Source organism: Tetrahymena thermophila (genome assembly GCF_000189635.1).
Source record: "Tetrahymena thermophila SB210 genomic scaffold scf_8254617, whole genome shotgun sequence".
NCBI lineage: Eukaryota > Ciliophora > Oligohymenophorea > Hymenostomatida > Tetrahymenidae > Tetrahymena > Tetrahymena thermophila.
This window is the reverse complement of record NW_002476387.1, coordinates 464,085-488,267: the sequence shown is the minus strand read 5'-3', so window position 1 is coordinate 488,267 and position 24,183 is coordinate 464,085. Positions and strand designations below refer to the sequence as shown.

Sequence of the window (24,183 nt, the reverse complement as noted above, 5' to 3'; positions counted from 1 at the left end):
TATGTAGTATGAATTAAGTAAATTTTATATATTAATTAAGAATCAAACTGACTCTTTAATTTCTGCTAAGATTTTAGTTTTTATCATGAAAATTAAGCAAATGAACAGTAATTTTACATTTAAAATACAAATTTATTACATTATAATCAAATTATTGTGTTTAAATGTGAGCGAGTTTAATTTCTATCAATAAGTGTCTAATTTATCTATTTTAATTTATTAAAAAAACTATGAGCTTCAATTTTTTTTATTTAAATTTAAAATGTTATATTTTATTTTGTTTTACATATTATTTAACATCCTTGAACCATTGTTTGTGTGATGAAACTTCAGATTTAAAACGCTCTACATTTTCTGTCATTTTAGCATATTCTCTTCTTTGTAAAAATCCATTTAGCTTAACAGACATAATTTGCTAGGAGTACTTTGCATCTTTTAATAAAGTTTCTACACGATTAACATCATACTAGTTTTGTTCTTATCTCTGTTGCATCAAACCTTTTACGAAAGGAGTATTTAATCCTTCATATAATTCTTTTAGTTAATGAGGAGGTTTGTTGATTTCTGTGTCTACAAATTAGAATTTATCATAGAGTTAAGGAGTATATTGATGATCATTTTGTTAATCGTCTCCTGTTACATCAAGATAGCTTGATACATCTTGATAATTATTAATCTTAGTCTTAATATCAAGTTCCTAAATTTTATTTTGATTATAATTTAAACTAATAAAATTAAAATTAAAAATTTACATTATTAGGAACTAACTTTAATTCTCTTAATTATTGGTTATTTAATTACTTAAGCTTAACATATTATTCAATCAAACTATCTTCATCCAACCCTAAATTCATGGCTTTATTAAATGCCTTTTCAACTTAAAGCATTTATTCATCTCTTTTTCTCATAAGTTCTTCATTTCTACGAACTGTTTTAACATCTTCATTAAATTTTTACACAAGGTTTTAACTTTGAGTTTGCAAACTCTTAATTTGGAATTCTTTTTCAGCTTCTTTTATGTCTGATAATTTCTTTATCTTTTCTATTTCTTATTTTTATTTCTCCTTTTCTCTTTAAATGTCTACATATACAGTTTTCAAATATATCTTCTAGTATTTAAGCTTTTGTTTTGCTTATTCTATTATTTAGTTTTCACGTTTTATACACTCTGTCCACAATTTACTGTTTGATTTAATAGATTATATTTATTTAATCAAAATTATTTTCCCAAAAAAAAAAAAAACAAATAAAATTAATTACCTCCTCTTTTTATTTTAGTAGAGCTTTTCGTTAGTTAAGGGAAAATTAATTAGGATATTTTAGATATCAGTTAAACTTTGATCTAATAATCCATTAGTTAGATTTTATTACTAAGCTGGTTATTTTTGTTTTTTAATTGATTTGAAATCCTTCTCTTTCTATTTTTATCTTTCCTTTAAATGATTGATAGAATTATTTTTGTTATCAAGTAATTATTAAAGATATTAATACAAATTTGATTAATTTTTGTGAATATTTAACACAAAATTCAATTCATCTTAATCCTTTTGGAATTTTTTGTTTTCTTATTTTAAAATGATAAGTTCTTGTTTTTTGAGATGAATTATATTATTTATTTCTGCTATCTATAATTATGTATCTTACTCAGTTAGATTTTATCTCTCAGTAATATATCTATAATTATTTTTTAATCCTTTTTATTATCTCAACTACTCCTCTAATTAGTTTAGTCTTCTAGAATGCTCAATTTCTAATAGCTTTATTTTTATTTTAAATATGATTAACATAATTAATAGATTTCTAAAATATTTTTCCTGAAAAATGAGAAATTTTAATAAAAATCAAATTAATTCAAAAATAAATATTCATTTTTAGTATATTACTTTTATCTTATGATCACATTCTTTCATAGTAAGTTTTTCAAAATCATAAAGTTTTTATTAATTCATCTGGCTTAGAAATTCAATTTCTTGCTCATTTATTTTTTACTTTTTGAACAGATGTTAATTTAATTCCTGCTAAAATTTATCCAAGTAAATCTAATCTAAATTCTCCTTTTCCTTTAAGAACATATTATCTAGTTACTTTTTCATGTCTAGCTCTCTTTCTGATCTTTCAAGGTAGTATTTTTTTATGAATATCTCCTTTATGTCTATTTGCTTTACTGTTATGTTTATTTTTTGTTTCTATAATTCATCCGCTTCAAGCTGTTTATAAAATTATCAATATTTAAAGTTTAATTAGCTTTTTTTGTTAAAAAATTACTTGTTTTGTCCTCTCAAATTCATTTTCAAAATAGTTTACAGCATCTTATTTATCTGTTTCAAAATCTTTTTCAAGCAAAGCTAATTCTTATTAATGCTTTGCTGAAGCTTATTAAAAAAGAGCAGCTCTATATGCAGAATCAAATTTCTCTTTTAATTAATTTCTCTACTGTGAGTAAATAATCTCATTTTTAGAAATTATTCCTTTTAGATTTTTAATAATTCTTTCATGTTACTCAAGTTTTTTAAAATATTTATCTTTAAAAATATTGTTGAATTCACTCACTTTCAACTCTACTTTGAAATTTTCTTCTTCTTTCCATATTTTTCCAGCTTCATCTAGCTTAGATTACATTTTTCTAAGTTCTTCATCTTCTTTAGCTTGCATTTCGTTTAAAATCTTCTCTCTAATTCTTGTTTTTTCTTTTTGTTGAAGATAGTCAACTCTTTTTCTAGCAACATCAACACTATCAAAATTAGAAAATCTTTACTACTAAATTAAATTATTAAAACTGATCTATTTTTCTCTATAATCTCTTTCATAAAAAGCTAGCTTTTTGTTTAGCTCATTTTCTTTTTCTTCTATGTATGCTTAGATATTTAATTACTCTTCAAACTATAAGCTTTATATGTCTATTTCCACTGTTTCATTCTCATTTTCTTCTTCTTAAAAATCTTAGAAATCTTACGCCTCGATATTAAAATCTCTTTTTACCTGTTATTTGTCTTAGAACAAATCAGATTCATTTTCATTTAGGTTTTCTTCTATCTTTATCAATTTTTTATTCTAAGAATTCTTATCTTTAGAAGCACTCTATGAGGGAATATAATTTATGTTTGGGCTAAATTCTTAATTTCGAATATTTTTGTTGTCAATGTCATCCTAACTTAAGCTTTCCTCTTTACTATAAGTGTAAGTATTATTTTCAGCATCTTCAAATTCTTTGGTTAAATTGTATTCGTTGCTTTTTGAATTATCTGTCTTTTTTTATGATTCTACTGACTGGTATTTCTGACTAGAAGAAAAGTAGTTTTTATCAAAATCCTCTTTTTCTTTATGTTCTATATTTTTAGATTAACTTTTTTAAATATTTTAATTATCAATTTCTTATATTTCTTTTTTGACTTCATTTTTTATTTCCTTAGATTTTTCTAATAAAAATAAATAAATTCAACAAGAACTAAAATAAAAAATAAATACATTGATTTTCTATCATATTAAAATTCTTTCCTTCTAATTTTTAGCTTGATTCCAATATTTTTTAGTCAGATACCTCTAAAATGCTTGGTATGTCTTTTAATGTATTTTTTTTAGATGTACTTTCTTTTTAAGATGTGACTATTTCTTTTGATGGTTTTTTCTCTAAAGGTTTAATAAGAGAAGGAGGTTTCTTATCAGATAATGGATTTAATTTTTATGCATTCAAGTTTTTAGAAATATCCTGCTTCTAAATTTCTTCAAGATTAACCTCTTCTAGTTCTTCAACAATATTATTTTAAAGAATTTTAGATGAACTTTCTTTCTTGGTTAAAGTTTTATCACTATTTAATATTTTAGACTGTGGTTTTTCTGTTACAACTTAACTGGCTGCTTTACTGACTTGTTTGCTTTTATCTTATTAAGCTGAAGGTGGTCTGCTATTTTGGCTTTTAGTATCAAGTATAGAAACCTTTTCATTAGGTAGATTTGATGACTGCTTACTTTTTTTATCTTCTTCTTCTTATTCATCATCGTCAGACTATAAAAAAGCATGCTCATCTTCATCAAAATCATACTCACTTTCTTTCTTTCCTAAATTAATATTAGAAGAAGGTCTACTCTAAGACATTTCTTTTGAAAGTTTTTCATTTAAGGGTTCAAGTGGTGTTAATTTGTTTTTAGTATTCACAGTTTTAGCATTCGTCAAACTTTCAAGGTTATTGCTTTAAGATTAGCTTATTTCTAAAGCACTATTTTGCTTTGACTACAGGTTCTTAGACGTTTACTATCCTACTATGTTATTTAATGAATTTAATTCATTCTTAGTTTTTCCTGTTTGTCCAATCACGCTATTTTTATTACTTGTTATGGCAGAAGAATCCAAGTTACTTATATTCACATTTGTAATTTATTATGATTTCATATTTTATTTTCCAGCATCTGTTTTACCCTCCTCATCGTTATTTGAGTATTGATCGATTAAGTTTTAAAGTTTAGAGCGCTTTTTTGAAGCAGCTGCTGGTGGGTTTTCTCTTTACTTTTTAATTTCCTTTAATCTCTTTGCATCTTAAAACTTCTATTTAAATAATTCATCATTAGGATTTTCTTCAAAAAGTTCTTCTGTTTATCTGCAATAAAAATAAGTTGCATCTTCTCCATCAACTTATGCAAAACACCAACCTTCTGGTAAAGGTGCTATCAATCCCTCTCTTGCTATATCAAAAAATTCTTAATCTTCTTCTAAATTCATTCCTAAAAATTCAGCGTACGCATGTATTTCTTTTGTTTAAAAAAGTTGTGATGAATCTCATTAAAAAATGAGTTATTTTAGTTTGATTGTAAAATTAAATGAACCAGCAATTTTTATAAAAGATTAATTTTTATTGAATACCTTCTTCTGTAGGTTCATAATCAGGGCCCTATTCAACTAAATGAATTCCTTATTGAGCTAATTCATATTCTCTCATAGCCTAATATCTCAAATATTCTTCTTCATTTTCGAATACATATTCGCCTTCCTCATCTTCACCATATCCTTCCTAATCATCCATATCATCATCATCTTCTTATTCATATTCATAGTCATACTAATTCTATTAACCTTTTATTTATTGGTTCATATTTCTTTGCATCTATTGTTATGGTTATTGGTTATTTTACCGTCTCATTTATTTAAAATGTTTTGAATTGTTTAAATTTATTTTTAAAAGATAACTATAAAAAAATGCTAGATGATATTAAAAGGTTATAATTTATTTTTGAATTTAAGCAGTATCTATTATCAATTATTACGTTTGTATAATTTGATATTGTTAATTGCAAAGTTCAAAACAAAACAAAATAAACATTAAATATTTATTGGATACTAATCGTTTAATTTATTTCAAATTTTGAGTGTATTTAAATTTAATTTAAAGGATTTATACACTAGAATATTAAATTAAAATATTTAGCACTCAATTAATTCATTTTATTATTATTATTTTATAAAATAATGAATTAAAACTATTAAGTTTTTCTTGATTAACATATAAAAATTGATTTTTTATAATAATTTCTCATGTTTTATTTTTAAAAGTATTTAAAAATTATTTACTTGATTGCAAAATAATTTTTTTTCTTTTAAATTATTTAAAATTAATGTAGAAAAAAAATCAGAATTGAATATTTATTTATAGAATCTAACAAGCTTTTATTAAATAATTAAATAGATTTGAATAGTTTAAAAAATTTATATCTAACCACAATCATATATTATGTTTTTTTGATATTTTTATTAAATTGTTAAAAGAAAGTTGTAGATAATTTAGATTAAATTAAAAAATGAACAAATAAACTGAAAATTAAGAATAACCCACTATAGCCCAGCAAGTTGAAAAGGCTTTAGATGAAAAAGCACTTCACATTTTAGTAATTTAAGTTATGTTAAGATTTTCTAATCTAAAATTATTTTTAGTTTTTATCAGAAATTAGGTTAAAAAATTATGAAAAAGCTTTATAAATAGCTTAATAAAGTAAAATATTTCTTAAAAAGAGTAAACATTTTATATTAAGAGCAATTTAGTTATTAAAAAAGAACCAAATAATGAGAAAATAAAATAATTTATTGAATTTTTGAAGGAAAACAGCAAAGAATGTAAATTTTCTTTTTAATTTATGATAATATGAATTATTTTTTAGTAAAGGAAATGGAAGAAGAGGAAGAATAAGAAAAATTAGAAAAAAGAGAAGAAGAATTGGAGAATGGAGTAGACTATGATAGTGATGATACCAGTGATGAAGAAGAAGATGACTAATTTGACGATGAGCATAATAAAAGTAATTTTAGTGCAGCCTCTACTAATGTTTCTCTTTCAGTACCTAAAAAAGTAGTCGAAAATAAAGCCTAGATTACTAAAACTGAAATTAAATAAAATTCTTTAAATAAGTCAACTTCTAGCAAAACAATTAGCACTGCATCATCTTCAGCCCTTAATAAAAATTCAACAATTCCTTCTTCAACAAAATCAACAACTTCTTCTAAAACTATCTCAAGCGGTAATACTATTTAAAATAAATAAAGTAGTAGTTCTACATCAAAGACATTAACGAATACCGCTTCAAGTAAAACCTTAACAAAATCTGGTGGAACATCTGCTTCAACATCAACATTAAAAAAATGAAAGAGTTGGTTTCTGAATTTTGATTATAAAATACAATATGTACTTATATATGTGAATAATTTAATAATAAGAATTAACTGTATAATACAATTCAACAAAAGTTTTCAAAATGATTTATCATTTAATTGCTTAAGTTATTTAATCTTGTTTATAAAATATTTATTTTAGTTTTGTTACTATTATTCACTATGTAGGAATTGAGTAAAAATAATGGAAACATTTATAACGAAATAAAGTTTTATATTATTTATATTATGTTTTTAATTGCTAATTTAGTGAAAGAAGTATGATAAAAGCTTACTTATCTTTAGATTTCTATAGGTAGTCAAATATAGCATCTTATACACATAAAATATGAGATAAAAAAAATTCTTAAAAGTTTATTAAAAGAAAATTATTTTATTATAGAGAGGAAAGTAAGTATGTTTAATAATTTATCTACTTGATAAAAATATTTAAAACATAAAAGTAGTTTTCTTATTATTAGATTACATTATTAAAAAAGTTTAAATGATAAAGAGTGATGGATGGATGGATGGATGGATAGGGATAGGTGGATGGTTGGATGAATTATGATATTTTATTTATTTATTTATTTATTTGTTTTTTTTGTTAAGTATTAAAGTAATTTAGAATTTTTAGTCAGTGCTAGTTAATTTAATTATATTAATTAGCAAAATTCTGTTTAGATGGAGAATAGTTAATTTAATCTTTAGTAAAGTTAGTGTTATTATTTGAATTTGCTTGCATATATATTTATCCCTACACTGCTTAAATAGGGAATTATTAAGGCTGCTACACCATACTATTTGCGTTATTCATAAAGAAGTTTGAGTATTACTGCATTTAATTTATGCTTCTAATGTCTGTTTAATTATTGTTATTATTACTATTGTTTGGTGTGTTATAACCTGAGGCAGCTGGAGACATATTTTGCATAATATTAAACAGATTTGTTTAAGGCGATATAGGAGTACCAATTATGCCCATAAGTTATTGCTGCTGTTGCTAAGAAAGGGTAGTACCTGTCTGACTGTTGATTATTCCAGCATTTAAAGTAGGACTATTTCCTTTGTTGTACAGCTAATACTACTGAGGTGAATTGCTTCCAGCTTAGCCTACCATCTAATTTTATAATTAATGAAACATAATTTAAAAAGTAGGTTATGGAGTTTGTTAAGGAGTTTGAACTGGTGTCTATAGCTAAGATGTTGAGCTCTTAATGTTTTATGCATATTATTACAATTGTATTCTGACTTAATTTTTGGTATACTCTTCAAGCAGCTAATGGTCTATTTCTACAAGTTCTTAAGTTTGAGGATTAAAAAAGGCTAAGCTCATGTTGGATACTGCATCGTTTTAATTAATTAAGTCCATAGCATTTCTAATTTTGTAGCTTGAAGGGCTTTCTGTTAATTATTTTTGTTATTAAGACTAAGAGAAAAATTGAGATTATTAGGGTTGTTATTATTGATAAGATTGTTATTACCCCTGCTATTGAGGTTAATTTAAATATGGCTGCATTATTTAAGTTTATACATTTGCAGGATTAGCTGCAATATATCCTCCATTAGCAGAAAATAGCTGAAGTAGGCCTTAATTATGGTGCTATTAAAGAGGTGTATTTTATTAGGAATTACCTGGACTCATAGAGCATTAGCTGATTTGTTCAGCTTCTGTTTTTAAATTTATAAATTTATTAAAATAACTTTCTAAAGTTAATAATCAAAATAAATAAATAAATTCTTACGTGCCAAGAAAGCTTTGTTCAAAGTATTTGGAGAGTAATGTTCTGGATTTACAACCTGATTTGTCAGTTATTAGTTAATATATTGTTAATATTATTATTAGTATTATTACTATTGTTGCTGTTGTTATAATTGTTATTATTACTAGTTAGCAACCACTTCAGAAGAATTTTGTCCTCCATCATTAAATTAAAAAAAGCTTCCTATTTAATTTTAGGATATTTTTTATTAATTAAGCTGATTTTAATCTTCCAAAATCATACTATTTATTTATTATCCAGCTATTTATGTTTAATTTTCTTTTGTTTTTATTTCTTTTTAAACTAAATCTTTAAGCTTATTTTTTTGCTTTTCAATTTTACCTAAAGGAGATTCGCTTTTTTAATTATTATCTTAAGTCTACTAATCCTATTTAATTAAAATTAATTTGAAAACATATTTTTTTGAAATTGCTAAAAGATTTTACTTTAGATTATTCTTCTTCCTTACAATTTAAAGTGAATCCTTGAGAAATCCTTGTCGTATATTTTTTTATTAAGATGTGAATTAAATCGTTTTCTGGCATATTTGATTCAGCTTTTCCTTTAGTTTCTTCTAAATTTTGCTTTTCTTTTTTAATGATACTGTTAAATCTATTTTTTACATTATTCTCAGTTCTATTGCTTTTCAATTCTTTAGAAACGTCAGACCACTTTTTACCTTTCTCTAAAATTAGCTTTAGTAGCTACAAATCTTCTTTATCGTGCCAAGGTCCTCTTTATTTTAATAAAAATTTTTTTATATAAAAAATAGGCACAATTATTATACCTATTGATATTTGGGTCTAAGTGATTATTCCATCTCTCTCTGCACTATTTACCCTACCTAAATACATTTTTTTTAGACCTAGAGTTAAGCTCTTTACTGATTTCACTCCATTTATTACCCTTGTTGCTTGCATTATAATCTCTATATAAAATACAATTTAATATATTTATTCATATTAATCATGTTAAATTAAATTCTTTATATTCTTACTTTATAATAGAAAGCAGTAAAGCATCTTCTTCAGCGCTCCAAGGAATTTATTATAAGTTTAACTTTGATAAAGAAAGCCACTTAAATTTACAACTTTCTGATGTTCTACCTATCATCATTTTAGCAATATCATCCCAAATTTTATCCTCCTATTATATGTAAAAATTTGATTAACCCTCAAATTTACTAATAATCTTTTGATGAGAATGTTTGGTTTAATTTGATTACAGAAGATACATATAAATTAAATATTAAAAGTTAAAATAAATAATAGTTTTACTATATGTCTGCAATCTAAATTTTATAGAACACATGCTTTAATCACTATCCAACATAATATCTTTGTTTCGTTATCATTCCAATTTTTTTTTTATCCTTTTTACGAGCTTGAGCTTTTAGAATAATTTTTAATTTAATTTGTTTAGGTAAAAACCAAAAATAATACTTGTATTTTTATAGCATTCTATTGAATTCAGCTTTCATTTCTTCATCATTTGGCATACTTTTGAAACTGATATTATACTATTCTATCACAGTACTAAGTTGGATATTTGAGGGATCAACTTGCTATGTTAATTTCAGGAAATCGTCAAAGTATTATTTAGCAGTTTCTGGGTTATTAGCTAATTTATAAAAATAAAATCGCATTATCAATAGATGACTTTTATAATTTGTTTATATGTTCATATGTTGAGTTATGAACTTATTTAAGCAATCTTTTGCAGCTAATTAATAGCTATTTTAAAATATTAGATTGCAAAAACATAAATATTTAAATTACTTAAAACTTAAGATTCTCCATCTGAATTACTTCCTGAATCGCAATCATCCAATGCTGATGCAGACACCAAATTGTTGATCTACTACTGTAATTATTATTGCTACTGATGCTATTAATTTTAATGGATAGCAAACATTTACTGTTATCCACTTGGGTCTATCATAAACTGCTATTGCTATTATAATACTATTATATATTTATAACAAAATTGACTATTTCAAAAATCAATTGCTTTTTAAGATAAATAATTTTTTTATTTGAATTTTTGTATTCTCCTTTTTTGAATTGTGTATTACCAATACATGAAAGTTAGTTAATTCATTTGCTAGTTGTAAAAAGTTACTTCATTTACAAATTCAAAACATTTAAATAAATAAGCGAAAAATTACTTGGCATCTAAATGAAGGGATTATTGGGAGCGGGAGCTACCATTTTGAAAGGAATACCTGGATTTATCATAATATTACAAACTTGGTGTTTTATGATATTTTGTAAATCTTATCAAAAAATAGTAAATTTTTGGTAAATTTTAAAGTTTTTTTCTACAAAATTGATTGATCGATTAATTTACTTTCTAATTTAAAGAAATAAGTTATTGTATTCTTTTAATTTTTTACAGCAAATTATTGTTCTTAAGGATTTTTATCATATCAATAACAGATACCATATAAATAAATAAATCAGTCAACTCTTCTACTTCTTTCTTTTTATTACTTTTTTCCCTTTATCATCTTTTAGAATTCATCAATATAAATATCATTAAACGCAGATTACTTGCTTTTATAATTTCTACGCAAATAGCTTCTTATTTTTATCATATCATTTTTATTTTAAAATCTTGGATTTTAGTTTTTGGTGATTGGCTGGCTCTCCCAGTTAAAATTATTTATAATAGTGCTATTTTGTTAAAAAAGAGCTTAATTTTAGTAATAAATTTTCTTCAAATAAAGTGAAATTTCTTTTTAAATTAAAATATTTTTGTTAAGTTTCTATTTTTTTAATTAATTTGAATTTGTAGTTTCATAAAATAAATTATAAATATCACAAATTTTCTTTCCTCAAATAATACTCTTAATCTATTATAAAACAGAAGATCTATAATAACAAACATTAGTTACATATTATTTTAAATATTTTATTTAAAATGATTTTTGTCTTTACTTATCAAATATAATTATAAAAGAAAAAAAGACAAGCAAATATTAAATATCATTTCTTTTATTTTAAGTAAGGTTTATTGTATGTATCTTGAGTGAGTAATATTTCATTTAACCTTGTCTAGAAAGTTATATCACTTTTATTAGGAATTTAATTACTTTTATTTTTACTATTAAAATCTTCTTTGTCTATTAATCCACTGTAATTTGAGTTTATTTATTCTAAGCTTTGCTTCCACAATTCTTAGTTTTCTCTTTTTATATTTTCTAATACTTACTGAAGTTTTCTTTCATACTTTTCTTGCATTTCATTTCTTAATTAATTTATTTCTTCTTCTTTCTTTTAATTATTATTTTGATGATTTTCCTTATCTTATTTTGAATTGACTTTTTCAAATATATTTAAAAGATCATTAATATCTTATTTAAGATTTTTGAATTCTGTCTTATTCATTGTTTTTTCTAAAGTCATTTCTGCCTATAAACTTATAATATTCTCATCGAAAGTAGACTAGAGTGACTATAAAATTAGCATTAATATTTACAAATTCAAAAAATTTTAAAGTGTGCAAAAACTTACTTCAATTGTTTGAATCGTCTGATTTATTATTTTTAAGTTATTTAAAATTGACTCTTCCAATGATTGAATTTTTACCACCATTTCTCCTTTTTTAAGCAAGTTTGAATAAATTAATCATTTTATATTAAAATATTTAAAATTTAATAATTTGATTAAGAAGTAGAAAAAAAGAAAGAAACCTTCGAAATTGCTATTGTATTCGACCAGCTCTTACATTTAATTTTATCTATTTTAATCAGCTGTATTTATATTTTGAGTTAGTTGATCTAGATCAACCTAAAATTAAGTATTTATACTATTTTAGTTTTAAACTATTAAATTTATCTCAGATTATAATTGACTAATAGAATAGCTTGCACCAGTGACATTCTATTCTTGCATTTAATTTATTCTTTCATCAAAAATTTGAATTTAGTCTTTTATTTTTTATGTGTTAATAAGCACTTCCTAAAGTTTATCATCATTATTCTACAGAATCAAATCATTTTACTTTTATGTTTTATCGATTTTATCATTCAAAGTTCCGGTTAAATCTTGTATAGCTTCTTTAATTAATTCTATATCTTTCAATTATTCTTATTCGATTTTGATGCATCTATCTTAAGTTTGTATTTTGACTCCATTTATCTCTTCATCCATTAACTTTATCTCAGATTCAACTTTTTCCTAGAAATTTTTTTATTAGTCTTACAATGCCAAAAGTAAATCAGACCCTAAGTTACTATATTTAGAATCAACGAAATCTATTTTTTGCAATATGGAATTTCTGTTTGTATCGTAGTGAATCAAGTGTGACTTAAACTATTCTGCTAATTTAGTAAACATATCCTTCAATTTATCAAACTTTTTGATAAATTCAGTACCTAAATTAGAGCATTCTTGTTCAGTAAAGATACTCAATTTGGAGCACCTCTGAGCACATTCAGAATTCATGTTTTTAATTTCATCATATACTTCCTTGAACTATTATTCTATTCCATCTTTTAGTTTATTAATATCAGAAACTATATCTTGAGCAATGTCGCTTGTTAAATTTTTTAAGTCTCTAAATTTAAAAAAAATGCATATTAACCAAAAAATAAAAAACAAACTTTGAATTTCGTTACATATCTGAATTTATTCTAGTTTTTATTTCTTGTTGCATCATCTCTGTTATTTTTTCAGTTAGTCCATTTTGATAGTTTTTAAATTGCAAATAGTCCTTAAATAAAAATAAAATATAATCTCAATTATAAATGTAAAAACAAATATTTTACTCTGTTAAACTATTCTTGAATTTTAATAATGTCTTATTTGAGTTTATTTTCTGAATTTATTTAGTTGTTTTCAAACGCTTTGAGTTGCTCCTGCAAGTACTTAAGCTGCTAGTCTTATTGCCCTTAAATTTATAAGAGACCTTCAGAGTTTTTAATTGATTCCTACTTAAGTAGTTGCTCAACATATGCTACCTTTTCTTTTAATTCTTGTTTATCATAATTAACTTTATCAGCCATAATCCTTTATTTTTAGTCAATTGACATTTGAATTTCATCTAGAATTTTGTTTCTTTCCTCTCTTTCTTAGTATAATTTTTAAGATATTTAGCTAAAGTAATTCTCATTCATATCAGTAATATCAGATTTCATTAACTTTAGCTAATTTCTTATCTCTTAGTCTGTTCTGCTATTACTTTCTTCGATATTTCTTATATTTTATTTTTCTTTAACTAGCTCTCTTTAAAGGTTTTGCAAGCCGTTTTCAAAATCTCTAATTCTAATTTTAAGAAAATAATTTACTATAAAATTGAATCTTGATGGATAGATAATTATCACCTTTATGCTGTGACTTCTCCCCATTCACCCATTTGATTTATGTTTTTATCGCCCTTTTCTGCAAGATGAGACACTGCTTTTTCCCCATTCATTATTTTAGATTCCAAAAACCTGATCTTTTCTTCCAGATCTTGCTGAGTTTACTTGAAACTGTTTGACTATCTTTCTTAATTTTCACCTAACCTCACAACTTCCATAAATAATGCTTTTGTTTTTGCTTTTTCTTTGGAAAGATTATTATTTTCCTCTGTTAACTTGTCTTGTATTAATCCTTTCATATTCATTATTTAGTTAGATTCCTTTATATTTTTGTACAACAAAAATAATTTTATAAGCAGCTAAATTATAAAAATACCTCTTTTTGCATATTTCTTATAAAATTTAATATTTCTTTTTGATTTTGATCATTTTGTTACAAGTTCTTTTTTATATCATCATATTGTCTCTAATCAGATTAAATTTTTAGCTCAAGATCCCTTATTTTTTGCTCGTAAGTATTTAACTTTATTTAATTATATAAACAGTAAATAAAATAAATTAAATCGACATCTTATTTTAAATTTTTACTTAAGATTTATTGGCAGTTAAAATTTATTGAATATCAGAATCTTGTAATTGTTATCTTGTTTACAATTTGATTTCCAAACTTTTCACTAAATCATTCATTGTGCCCATGTTCCTTTCTTATCTATAAAGCTTCTCCCTAAGTTCTTGTCTATATAAATTATTCCAAGTTACTTGTTTCATAATTGCATCAAAAATTTGTATTTATAATTTAAGTTACAAAGGAATTTTAAATTTAATTCTTAAAAAAAACTATTTCTTTAAGCTCAATAAACTAAATTATACATATCATTTTCAAGCATGGCTTTTTCTAATAAACTATTATTATCTTTGGATTAAGGTACATGAAAACTCATAGAATTTTTATTCATTCTATCGTTGTCTCCCATTATGCTGTTTTGGTCCAAAGATAAATTATTTGTCCTATCATTTAAGTGCTTTTTGCTTTAACTTCTGGGTCTACGTATAGGTGGATCTTTTGGAATTTCTTCAATCAAAGGACCTCCTAAAATGTCTGTCATTAGTTTACTGTCCAAATTTTTAGGGTATTTTTAAACATACTTAAAAAAATCAAATTTAATAAATTTATAAAGACTAAAATTAAACTAAATTTACAAGCTTTCGTCTGTTATTTACACTATTTTGATTCAGTTTATCATCTTGCAAATTGATGATATTGTGTTAGCCTTAAATTGGTATGTTCCTTGAGCTTCCGATCTATTTATAATACATATTAAAGGAAATGATATTTTTAATCATTAAGTACGTATGGCAAATTTGTATTCATTTATTAATTCATTAGTTAATCTATTTTTTATGTTTATATTTGACTTTAAATTTTATAAATCTACAATTTCAAAAGTGATAAATCTTTTTCTTTTTTTGCACTTTCTAAATTAAAGTTTTTTTAATACATAAATGAAATAAATGGCTATTGATTAAAAAGCAAATATTCTTTAAAAAGATTAAAATAACTAATTATTGGTCATTAAATTCTAAAAGTTTTTGAGCATTCAATAAACAAAAATTCAAATTATATATAATTTTTTATTTATTTTTTTAAGATTTTATTTTATAAAAATATCATTACAATTTATACAATGTAAATAATCATCCAGTCATCAAACAACAAATATATAATTTTTAAAATAAAAATAATTTTTAATGATATGACTTTGGAAATAGGGGATATTGATAGTGTATGGAACATGATTGAGGTTTTAGAGTAATTTAATTAATAAAGATATTCTATTTATTTTATTTTGTTTTAATGTTAAAAATAAATTTATAAAAAAAAATATAAATTCTTTATAAATCTGATAAAAGTTCATAAATTGAAATGTAATATGAGTTGTAAATTTTTTATCATTATTTACTCAAATTCATTTGCTTTTTTTTAAAATTAAAGATTTAATTAGTATTTATCTGATATTTCTAATGAATCAACTCTAAAATTTTATAATTATATTTTAATAAAGATTAGGCTTTAAGCTTCTTGTTAAGTAACTTATATAATGGATTTAAAAAAGTCTATATGTGTATCTTTTCAATTTGAAAATGTTTCAACTGCATAATCTAAGATAGCTAACTCTACATAGTAGTGGAGTAAGAGCAATTAAATTATAATTTAAGCTTGTAAAATATTGAGAATAAGTAATGCCAAAAACTAAAAATGCATGAAATATTTGATATTAAGCCATACACAGATGTAAAATGAAATTTCATAATAAAGAAATTTAAGAAAATAAATAAGTTTATAATATTAGAAGGAAGGAAATAAGAAAATAATTAAATTATTACGATCAATAATATTAAGTAGTAAGATAGAAATCTAATTGGATAGATAGTTGATTAATTGATTGTTCTTATACGAATGAGCAATACAGATGATTAGGAGACTGCTATAATAAAGGCTTTTAATGCAAGCATAGAATTTATTTTAGATAAAGATAAAAAAACAAAGCATAGATTTTAGTAGTTAGTGGATGTTTATAAACAAATCAGGGATGAAGGAGAGCAATAAAATACTAGCAAGGATGAATAAGCAGATAGTCAGAATTAGTAAAATCAACACTCAAGCAACCAGCCAGTTAATTAGTCATAGTTGAATTAGTCAGCTAATAACTCATCAGGAGTGCTTAATATTAACGGAATATCTATGATGAAATTGCAGCATAGAATAATAAAGAATATCAAACTCAATCATATATGGCACTAGTCCTTGAATCAAAATTACAGGGTCGTTTATGAACTGATTTAAGATCATCTTAATAAAATTAATCCAGGCTTTTTTTAAAAGCTAATTAATCAGAATAATTAATGTAGAGATATCCTTTAAACATTAAAGTTACTATATTTTTTCTTTGACAGTTTAGAAAATGTAAATATTCAAGAATTATTGAAAGGAGTCTTTCGCTTGCAAATCATTCAAACCATTTACTGCTGTCTCGATTATTAAAATAAAGAAGAAGCAAGAATTTTAGGTTTTATTCTCCTTTTTAAGATTATTTCTAGCTATGATTTCAATCAGCTATTTAGGCTACAAGAACTATCCGTTCTTACGCTATTCAATTATATAATAGATTTTTAGTCATTTAGCAAACCATACTCTTAAAACTCTATTAAAGATGTCTGCGTTTTTAACAGTCCGAGCAATGGAATGCCTGTTTGGACAAATTATATTAAAGATGTAAGCCACGAAAAATCAGAAAAGCAATATCTAGATGTAATTATGTTGATTCATTAGTTTTAGTTTCAAATTATCTATCAATATTGAACAAGCAATTAAACAAATATTAAGATATTTATCATGCTAAGCATTATCAAAAATTAGGAAAAAAAATTATTTTAGATGAATAATGGATATTGAAATGTTAATTTACACTTTAAATAGGAAAACACATAAAATTTATTTCCAAAACTATGATATTTTTATCTCAAATTTGTAATTACGCAATAGTTTTTTTAATGATTTGCTATATTATTGTAATTTATTGGCTCTCAAAAAATACCACTAATTTTATGATATAGTAGTATTAAGTTGAATCAATAATAAATTATGTTAACGATACCGAAATCAAAATCTAAATTTTATGAAATCTCAATAAGCAATACAATATGAAATTAAAATATATAAAAAACTAAGATAAAAATTTAATATTTTTGTTTTAATTTACTAAAAAATTAAATATTTATTTATTCATTCATTTAAAAATTTACTTTTAATTAGGAAATATGGAAATACATGCAATTGGATGTTAAAAATGTGAGAAAGTGGTTGCTTATATTTTCTTAGACATGGTTTTAACTTTGTTTTGATAAAAGTTACCTTAAATGGTCCGAAGAATATTTTAAGAGATAAGATACTGTTACCAAGCAATATTAAATGATCTATGGTTTATCTACTGATTAAATTTTACTAGACTAAAATACTAAAATAAATTTAACATCAAGCTTTCTTAAATAAATCAACTTTTTCTTTGTTATTCTTAGTAATTATTAGCATTTTTCTGTTACGAAATTAAAAAATTTATTTTGTAAAAATTAGGCACTAATAAGAAGGAAAAGTAAAAAGAAAGAAGAAGCACAGCAGTTATTGCAGATTTAAGACACAAATTACTTAGTGAAAAAGAGTATATGCACTATATAGATCTCCTACACAGCTATTTTGACAAAGAAGAATATTATAAAATAGCAAATGATATAATAAGTACTTTTTCTGATCAAATGGCCAATTTTGGAGATCTTTTTCCTGTTTATTATGAAAATGACAACATTGTCTTAATATCTTCTATTCTAATGAAAATCGAAGAGAGTATAATACATGAGATGACTATCAGACAAAATCATTAGAAAAAGAAATAAAATTTTAAAAAGGAAAATTATTAAGAATCCCATCTTTAAAGTCATACTAAGATTACTCCAAAAAGAGCAGAAATTTACATAAACTGTTTATAAAAGTTAAATCATGATCAAATACGCTCTACTCCTTACTTCAAAACATTCTGCACAAAAGTTATTAAAATAGGAGAGGACTTGTAAAATTTATTTTAATTTAAATGGGATTAAAAATTTTAACTTTATAATAAATAGATTAAATGAATGGATGTAAAATAAAGACTAGGACTAAGAATAAAACTCTAAAGTGCTGATTGACTTGTTTTTCCTCTTGATGAGTTATTAGGAAAGAATCTTTTTAGCATAGCTTGAAAAATCATTCAGAAAAGAAGATTCTCATAAGCTGTTGGAAGAGAATAAGCTAAACAGCGAAGATATCATTCTCTTGAGAGAGAAAATGCATCAAATGTCAATTGAATTATTAAACAGATACAACGTTTTAAAAAATTTAAGTGACTATGTTAAAAATATTGCTTTTAAATTTATTGATACACTCTATTCTTAAGAGAATTTAGATATATTTTAAGGAGAAGTTGTTTATTTAGGAAATGTTTTGAAAAAGGAAAATTAGCCATATTAGTTAGAAAATACTTTACAAATGATTTTAGATGTAATTAAAATAAGGCAAAAACTTTAGAAAGAGTAAAGATAAAGTGAAAGTGTCAACAATTAAATAAATTTACATACAATGGTTGTGAAGGAGAGAAATTTATCTTAATCTCAAAAAAGTTCTGCTTCAATAGAATCAGAAAATAATTCTAATCCTCTATAAAAAATTAATTATTCAAATATAGAGCCTCAATACAAAGAAAAGCAAGATTAAAAAATACTGTAAGGAGTTTTAAAAAATTATCTAAACATGGGAAAATTACTTAATATGGAAGATGTTATTCTACTTGATGAGTATATAGGTAATTACAGTGAGACAAATACAGAAAATAAACAGGAAGGCACAAATCCTAGGAATAATAACCAATAAAACTTGTCCTTTAATAGGAAACGAGATAATTCAAATTAACAAAACCTTCCAAAATCGGATTTTTCAGAGGTTGAACAAAGCGAATAAAATTCTAACAGCAGCTTCGTATTTGTGAATGCAAGCAATGAAAACAGTGAAACTTTATTTGCCTAAAAAAAGAATATTTAATTTAGTGAATAAATCAATAATGTTTTGTAGTAAGAAGGAAATAACTCTGATAGTAATGAAGGGAGCGATTTTTTTCGCTTAGGCAGCTAATTCTTGACAAAATAAGAAATTGATAGAAATATATCAAGGTTCATTCATTCAAAAAAAAGTGAAGCAGAGGAATCTAACGATATATTGGAGGGTGCTTTAAGCTGTTCGAAAGAAGAGTCACTAAATTCTTCTCCAAAGAAAAACAAATCATAGAATTCAAAAGAAAAAGGATAAACTTCTAAAATAAATGATTTGAAAAATCGAAGATCATCTTTGTATTTAAAAGATGAATAACAAAATAAATTAGAGTATCTTGTTATTTAATTCAATAATTTGATGTATAAAATAGATATAATTTGTAATAACTCAAATTTCGTAGATTTATAAAATCAGAACTTATCATGTAAATATACTCAGTAAATAATCTATTGCTTCTTGACTCCTCACTAGAGCTAAAAGCATTCTAATTTCTTAAATACTAGTTAAAGTCAAGCTTCTAGTTCTTTTAATATCTAAAATAAATAAAAACAATCATAAATAATAAGATATCCTCCATCAATAAATACTTTATTTTTTATATTTTACAGTTATTTAAATATACAAAGTAAGTTAGAAACTTATTAGATCTTGTAAGATTTAGGTAACAAGCAATCAAAAATATAAAAATTTGCTACAATCACAAATACAGCTTTTATTATGAAATCCTTTTTTCAAATATACAACAAAGCTCATTCTTAACAAAACGAAACCTTAGGAGAGATAGTTAATCAATGGGAATAACTCTTTAATTATTGTCTTAACGAAGACACAGATCCAATCGTAAATTATCCAATTAAATATAAAAATATAATTAATAATTTATATTATTTAAAAACAGTTTAGCGTGGCAGCAATTGTAGTGAATAAAGATATTTTTTCAACTTATCCTGAATTAATGAAACATCACAGCTTGATTCATAAATTTTTAGAGAAATCAAAGTAAATTTTAGGATATTTGATAGACCCTGTTTCAGCACCTGAAGATTTTAGTTATATGCTAGCTATATTTCTAGCTGGTTAAGATTTTAATACTGCTTGCCATTCTTCTTCATTTATCATTTCGTCTCTTTCTTCTATATTTCCTTCCTCTTCAAATTAACATAGTTAAATACTTCTTTAAAATTATTTGTTGGAATCAACAACTATTTGGAACCATTCTGCAATTAATGATGAATTCAGTAAATAAAGTCGATCAATAGTTATTAGGTCAATAATTATCTTGTTAAAAAATTTGTATTAAATTTAAGAGATAAAGAAAACATCATTTCCACTTATTAATTATTTCATCACTACTCTAGTAAACCACTTTATTTCGCTATTTTAACCTAATATCAATATTGAAACTCTCTTTACAATCGATGTGATATTTCATTTATAATCTCTCTTTTTTACAGTTCTTTTAGATTAGCTCCAAAATCAAGAAATAAAAGTATAAAATTTTTTATTAATTATTTTAAAACTAATTTTTTGAATTATTTTAAAACAGCTGCTTATATGGGATTTCATCTTAAAAAATATTAATTCTTAATACAATTCATGTAAATAAATCTAATACCACTCCATATAATTTATAAACTCGTTCGCTCTTGCTGATTAAATGTCATTAATACAAAAAACTACCATAAACAGGATTATGAGAACTATAACACAAATTTTATAAGAAAAAGTGTAAAAGGATGTATTAGTTTCTAGATAGCTTCTTCATTGTTTGCAGGTAAATTTATTAAATATAAGATTACAATTATAGTAAATTTATTTAATTAAAAGAACTGGATTTTCAATTTTAGATATTTTGAAATTAACTGCAGAAAACATTTTAAAGATGCAAAAAGGTTTTTAGAAAATTTAATTAAGGCTTTACATAATATATCTTAAATTAGTGACTTATAGTATGATGTATAATTCTTTTTGTCATAGTTGATGAAAAATTACCTTGATTAAAGGTAAGATGATATGTTTAGCTTTTAACTTGAAGATTTAGTTGAGCCTTAAAGTGATTTGCTTAGCCTAAAGAGTCGCGAATCTGTTTATCATACTATTAGCTGCCATGAATCAATGAAGCAATAGCAAAAAATAATTTTTGAAATTTCTAAAATAGAAAAAGATGTTCTCAAGTAAAAAACGCATTAAGCAACTTCTTTTGACTGCAGTGCATAGAGCCAATTAAATAACTCAAGCGTTTTAAAAAAGAGTTAACAAAATCAAGGAGTTGTATCATAAATTAAAAAATACATAAAAAAGAACAGTAACCATTAATTTTAAGATATCAGCGAATATATACCTGAATTTATAGAAAACAAGTATTTAAGCTTTTGTTTAGATAGTGAGAAACTTGTTTCTTTTTTACTTGATAGCAAATCCTAAATATATGCAATTATCAGGGACCTTAATGGAAAATTTATTTGGAAAGTAAGAGAAAAATTAGTTGAATCTCCTCTTTAAAAAGCTTTGAGATCAAACGATAAGTTAGATGATAATTAAATAAATCTAAATCAATAATAAAATCATTTTACACAATAAATAAATTTAAACAATCATAATGAATTAGCCTAAAAGTAAAGTAAATCAGAAATTAAAGATAAAAAGCCCTAACCAAATAATTAAAACTTGACTTAATATTTATAAGAAACTCACAAGTCAGAAGGAAGTTTGATACATATGATTAAAAATCCACCTATTAATTGTGAAGAAAAACGTAAAGTAAGTAAAGAAATTCCTAAACAAACTAAAAATGATTAATTATCAAAAATAATTGAATAAATAATCTACTTTATTCACGAACAAATTGTTTAAACTGAAAATGAAGTAATTTATTTTTTTATTTGATAAACATTCCAAAAATTCAATAAAAATTTTGTTAAAAAACCTTTCTATCAAATTAAATAATTAAATTGATTAAAATTGCTCATTGGTTCATATTATTATAACATTTTCAACAATATAATTAGAGCTAATTTGGTGATGATGATGATCAAGAGTAAGAAGAAGAAAATATGCCTAGAAGCCCTTAAAAGAATGGAAACTTTAAGTAAATTAGAAAATTTGTATTTTATTAATTAGTTTGAAATTTTTTTTTTCAGTAAATAATTTACTTTAGCAAATAAACATGACCCAGTTTATCAAGAAACTGTAACAAGAAGTTTAAAGTCTTTCATTTAAGAAGTTCCTTTCATGATAAAAGATAATAATAAATGCAATTTTATAGATCATCAATAGGATTCTTATTTAAACATAATAAGCTAGATTGATTAATATTCAAGTAAATATTTTTTAAAATACTTAACAATTTTACATTTTAAATCTAAAAAATTAGCAAGCGACAAGGTTAAAATTGGGGTCTTATTCATGGGTAAGGACTAAGATAATGAATAATAAATATTATAAGCTTAATGTGGTAGCTAAAGATATGAGAGATTCTTAGAAAATCTAGGTGAAAAAGTGAAATTGAGTGAGCATTAGGGCTTTTTAGGAGGATTAAGTCCAGATAGAGACGGTGAATACACAATATATAATCATTTTTATAACTGTGAGGTAGTTTACCATGTAGTCACTATGATGCCAATAAAAAATAAAGAAGATAAGCAATTTGTATCTAAGAAAAGACATATTGGAAACGATTTTGTAAATATCATCTGGTGTGAAAATATCAGAAAATACTAGTAAAAATAATTTATAAATTTTTATAATTCAATCAAATTAAACATTTATATAGGTAATACATCATACCAAGTTAGCTGACTACAGCATATATAGTAATACACCCTTTGACTAATAATTACTATAGAATTAATCTTATAAGAAAGGATAAAGTAATTTGCTTTTTGAATGAAACTAACCAATAATAAATAATTTTTACTAAACAAATTAAAAATAGTTAGGAGATTTCTTCTTTCCTTGGATAGATAAATCAGTTATTCATGAGTAATTCTTAGATACTTTAGTAAAGATAGTATCTCTTTAAGCAAGTTATTGCGTTCAGCAGTATTGTAAGCATTCATTCATATTTATTTTAACAATTAAACATTAATTTTTTATACCTTTACCAATTTTAGAAGCAAGATATCACCAAAATCTACCTTAAAATATATTACGTCCTTATAAGTCTCGTTAAAGTTTGATATTTTAGATACAAGAACAGCTTTCTATCCCATAAAAAAGCAACATTCCAATTTCAGAATTATTTTCAATAAATTAGCCTTAACCATATATAGGGAATACAAATTAAAATTAAAACTAAAAAAATACTAACTCCATAATACAGAATTAATCTTAAATTAAAGTATCTAGCAATACAAATATCTCAAATAATATTGCTAATCGTTTAAAAATTTGAATAAAATAACACAATAATTTACTTAAAGTTAACAAAAATAAAATAATAAATGAATAAATAAATCAATAACGAAATAAATAATAAAATGTAAAAACCATCTTTCTTTGTCTTCAATCTTACCTATATAATATTAAAATAATTTATCTTGTTTTATGTATTTCAATTTATGTTAAATCTTAATAAAACCTTTGATTTATTTTTGGCAATTTCAATTTTTAAAAATTTAATTTCATTGATATAGTTCTTTTATCAAAATCGTTAAAACTGATTATTCATTCGATTTAAAATTTATTTATTTATATCTATCTATCTTATAATACTAAATATTTCTAAGGAAAGTTCATAAAATTGATTATACTATTTATAAAAATTAATTTAAAGAATAAGTAGATCATTTTAATAAAGATTTTATCATTTTAAAAGTCTTTTTTTTTAATATCCGTTTAAAAGCAA

The 24,183-nt window shown here is 23.5% G+C and overlaps 5 protein-coding genes across 5 annotated transcripts; 2 read left to right on the top strand and 3 right to left on the bottom strand. All coding sequences in view use genetic code 6, as the record gives it.

Annotated features, from left to right (window-relative positions):
• Positions 1–47: 47 nt before the first annotated feature.
• On the bottom strand, positions 48–5,285 carry TTHERM_00194490 (NADH:ubiquinone oxidoreductase 17.2 kDa subunit family protein). Its single transcript, XM_001017202.3, has 8 exons — positions 4,856–5,285; positions 3,466–4,743; positions 2,266–3,416; positions 1,884–2,207; positions 1,261–1,757; positions 753–1,182; positions 287–697; positions 48–206 (listed from the first exon to the last, which is right to left on the bottom strand). The coding sequence occupies exons 1-8, from the start codon at positions 5,130–5,132 to the stop codon at positions 147–149; spliced, it is 4,428 nt and encodes a 1,475-aa protein (XP_001017202.3). The 5' UTR covers positions 5,133–5,285; the 3' UTR covers positions 48–146.
• Positions 5,286–5,787: 502 nt separating this feature from the next.
• On the top strand, positions 5,788–6,626 carry TTHERM_00194480 (hypothetical protein; the record flags this gene model as incomplete). Its single annotated transcript, XM_001017201.3, has 4 exons — positions 5,788–5,874; positions 5,921–5,978; positions 6,029–6,100; positions 6,145–6,626. 4 exons carry the CDS (start codon positions 5,788–5,790, stop codon positions 6,624–6,626), a joined length of 699 nt encoding a protein of 232 aa, XP_001017201.2.
• A 642-nt stretch (positions 6,627–7,268) lies between these two features.
• On the bottom strand, positions 7,269–10,631 carry TTHERM_000194479 (Myb-like DNA-binding domain protein; the record flags this gene model as incomplete). Its single annotated transcript, XM_012797904.1, has 9 exons — positions 7,269–8,302; positions 8,377–8,782; positions 8,841–9,129; positions 9,182–9,322; positions 9,392–9,540; positions 9,672–9,783; positions 9,837–10,014; positions 10,173–10,358; positions 10,562–10,631. The coding sequence occupies 9 exons, from the start codon at positions 10,629–10,631 to the stop codon at positions 7,269–7,271; spliced, it is 2,565 nt and encodes an 854-aa protein (XP_012653358.1).
• A 750-nt stretch (positions 10,632–11,381) lies between these two features.
• TTHERM_00194470 (Myb-like DNA-binding domain protein) lies at positions 11,382–15,083 on the bottom strand (the record flags this gene model as incomplete). The annotated part of the gene is made up of 10 exons (XM_001017200.3): positions 11,382–11,995; positions 12,089–12,954; positions 13,016–13,110; positions 13,166–13,661; positions 13,721–14,019; positions 14,076–14,222; positions 14,288–14,435; positions 14,570–14,844; positions 14,900–15,001; positions 15,051–15,083. The coding sequence occupies 10 exons, from the start codon at positions 15,081–15,083 to the stop codon at positions 11,382–11,384; spliced, it is 3,075 nt and encodes a 1,024-aa protein (XP_001017200.2).
• A 1,074-nt stretch (positions 15,084–16,157) lies between these two features.
• On the top strand, positions 16,158–23,730 carry TTHERM_00194460 (Rap/ran-GAP protein; the record flags this gene model as incomplete). Its single annotated transcript, XM_001017199.2, has 13 exons — positions 16,158–17,009; positions 17,514–17,775; positions 17,832–18,321; positions 18,377–20,177; positions 20,236–20,826; positions 20,884–21,111; positions 21,165–22,202; positions 22,346–22,425; positions 22,478–22,656; positions 22,711–23,056; positions 23,110–23,206; positions 23,272–23,383; positions 23,450–23,730. 13 exons carry the CDS (start codon positions 16,158–16,160, stop codon positions 23,728–23,730), a joined length of 6,357 nt encoding a protein of 2,118 aa, XP_001017199.2.
• Between the last annotated feature and the right edge of the window lie 453 nt (positions 23,731–24,183).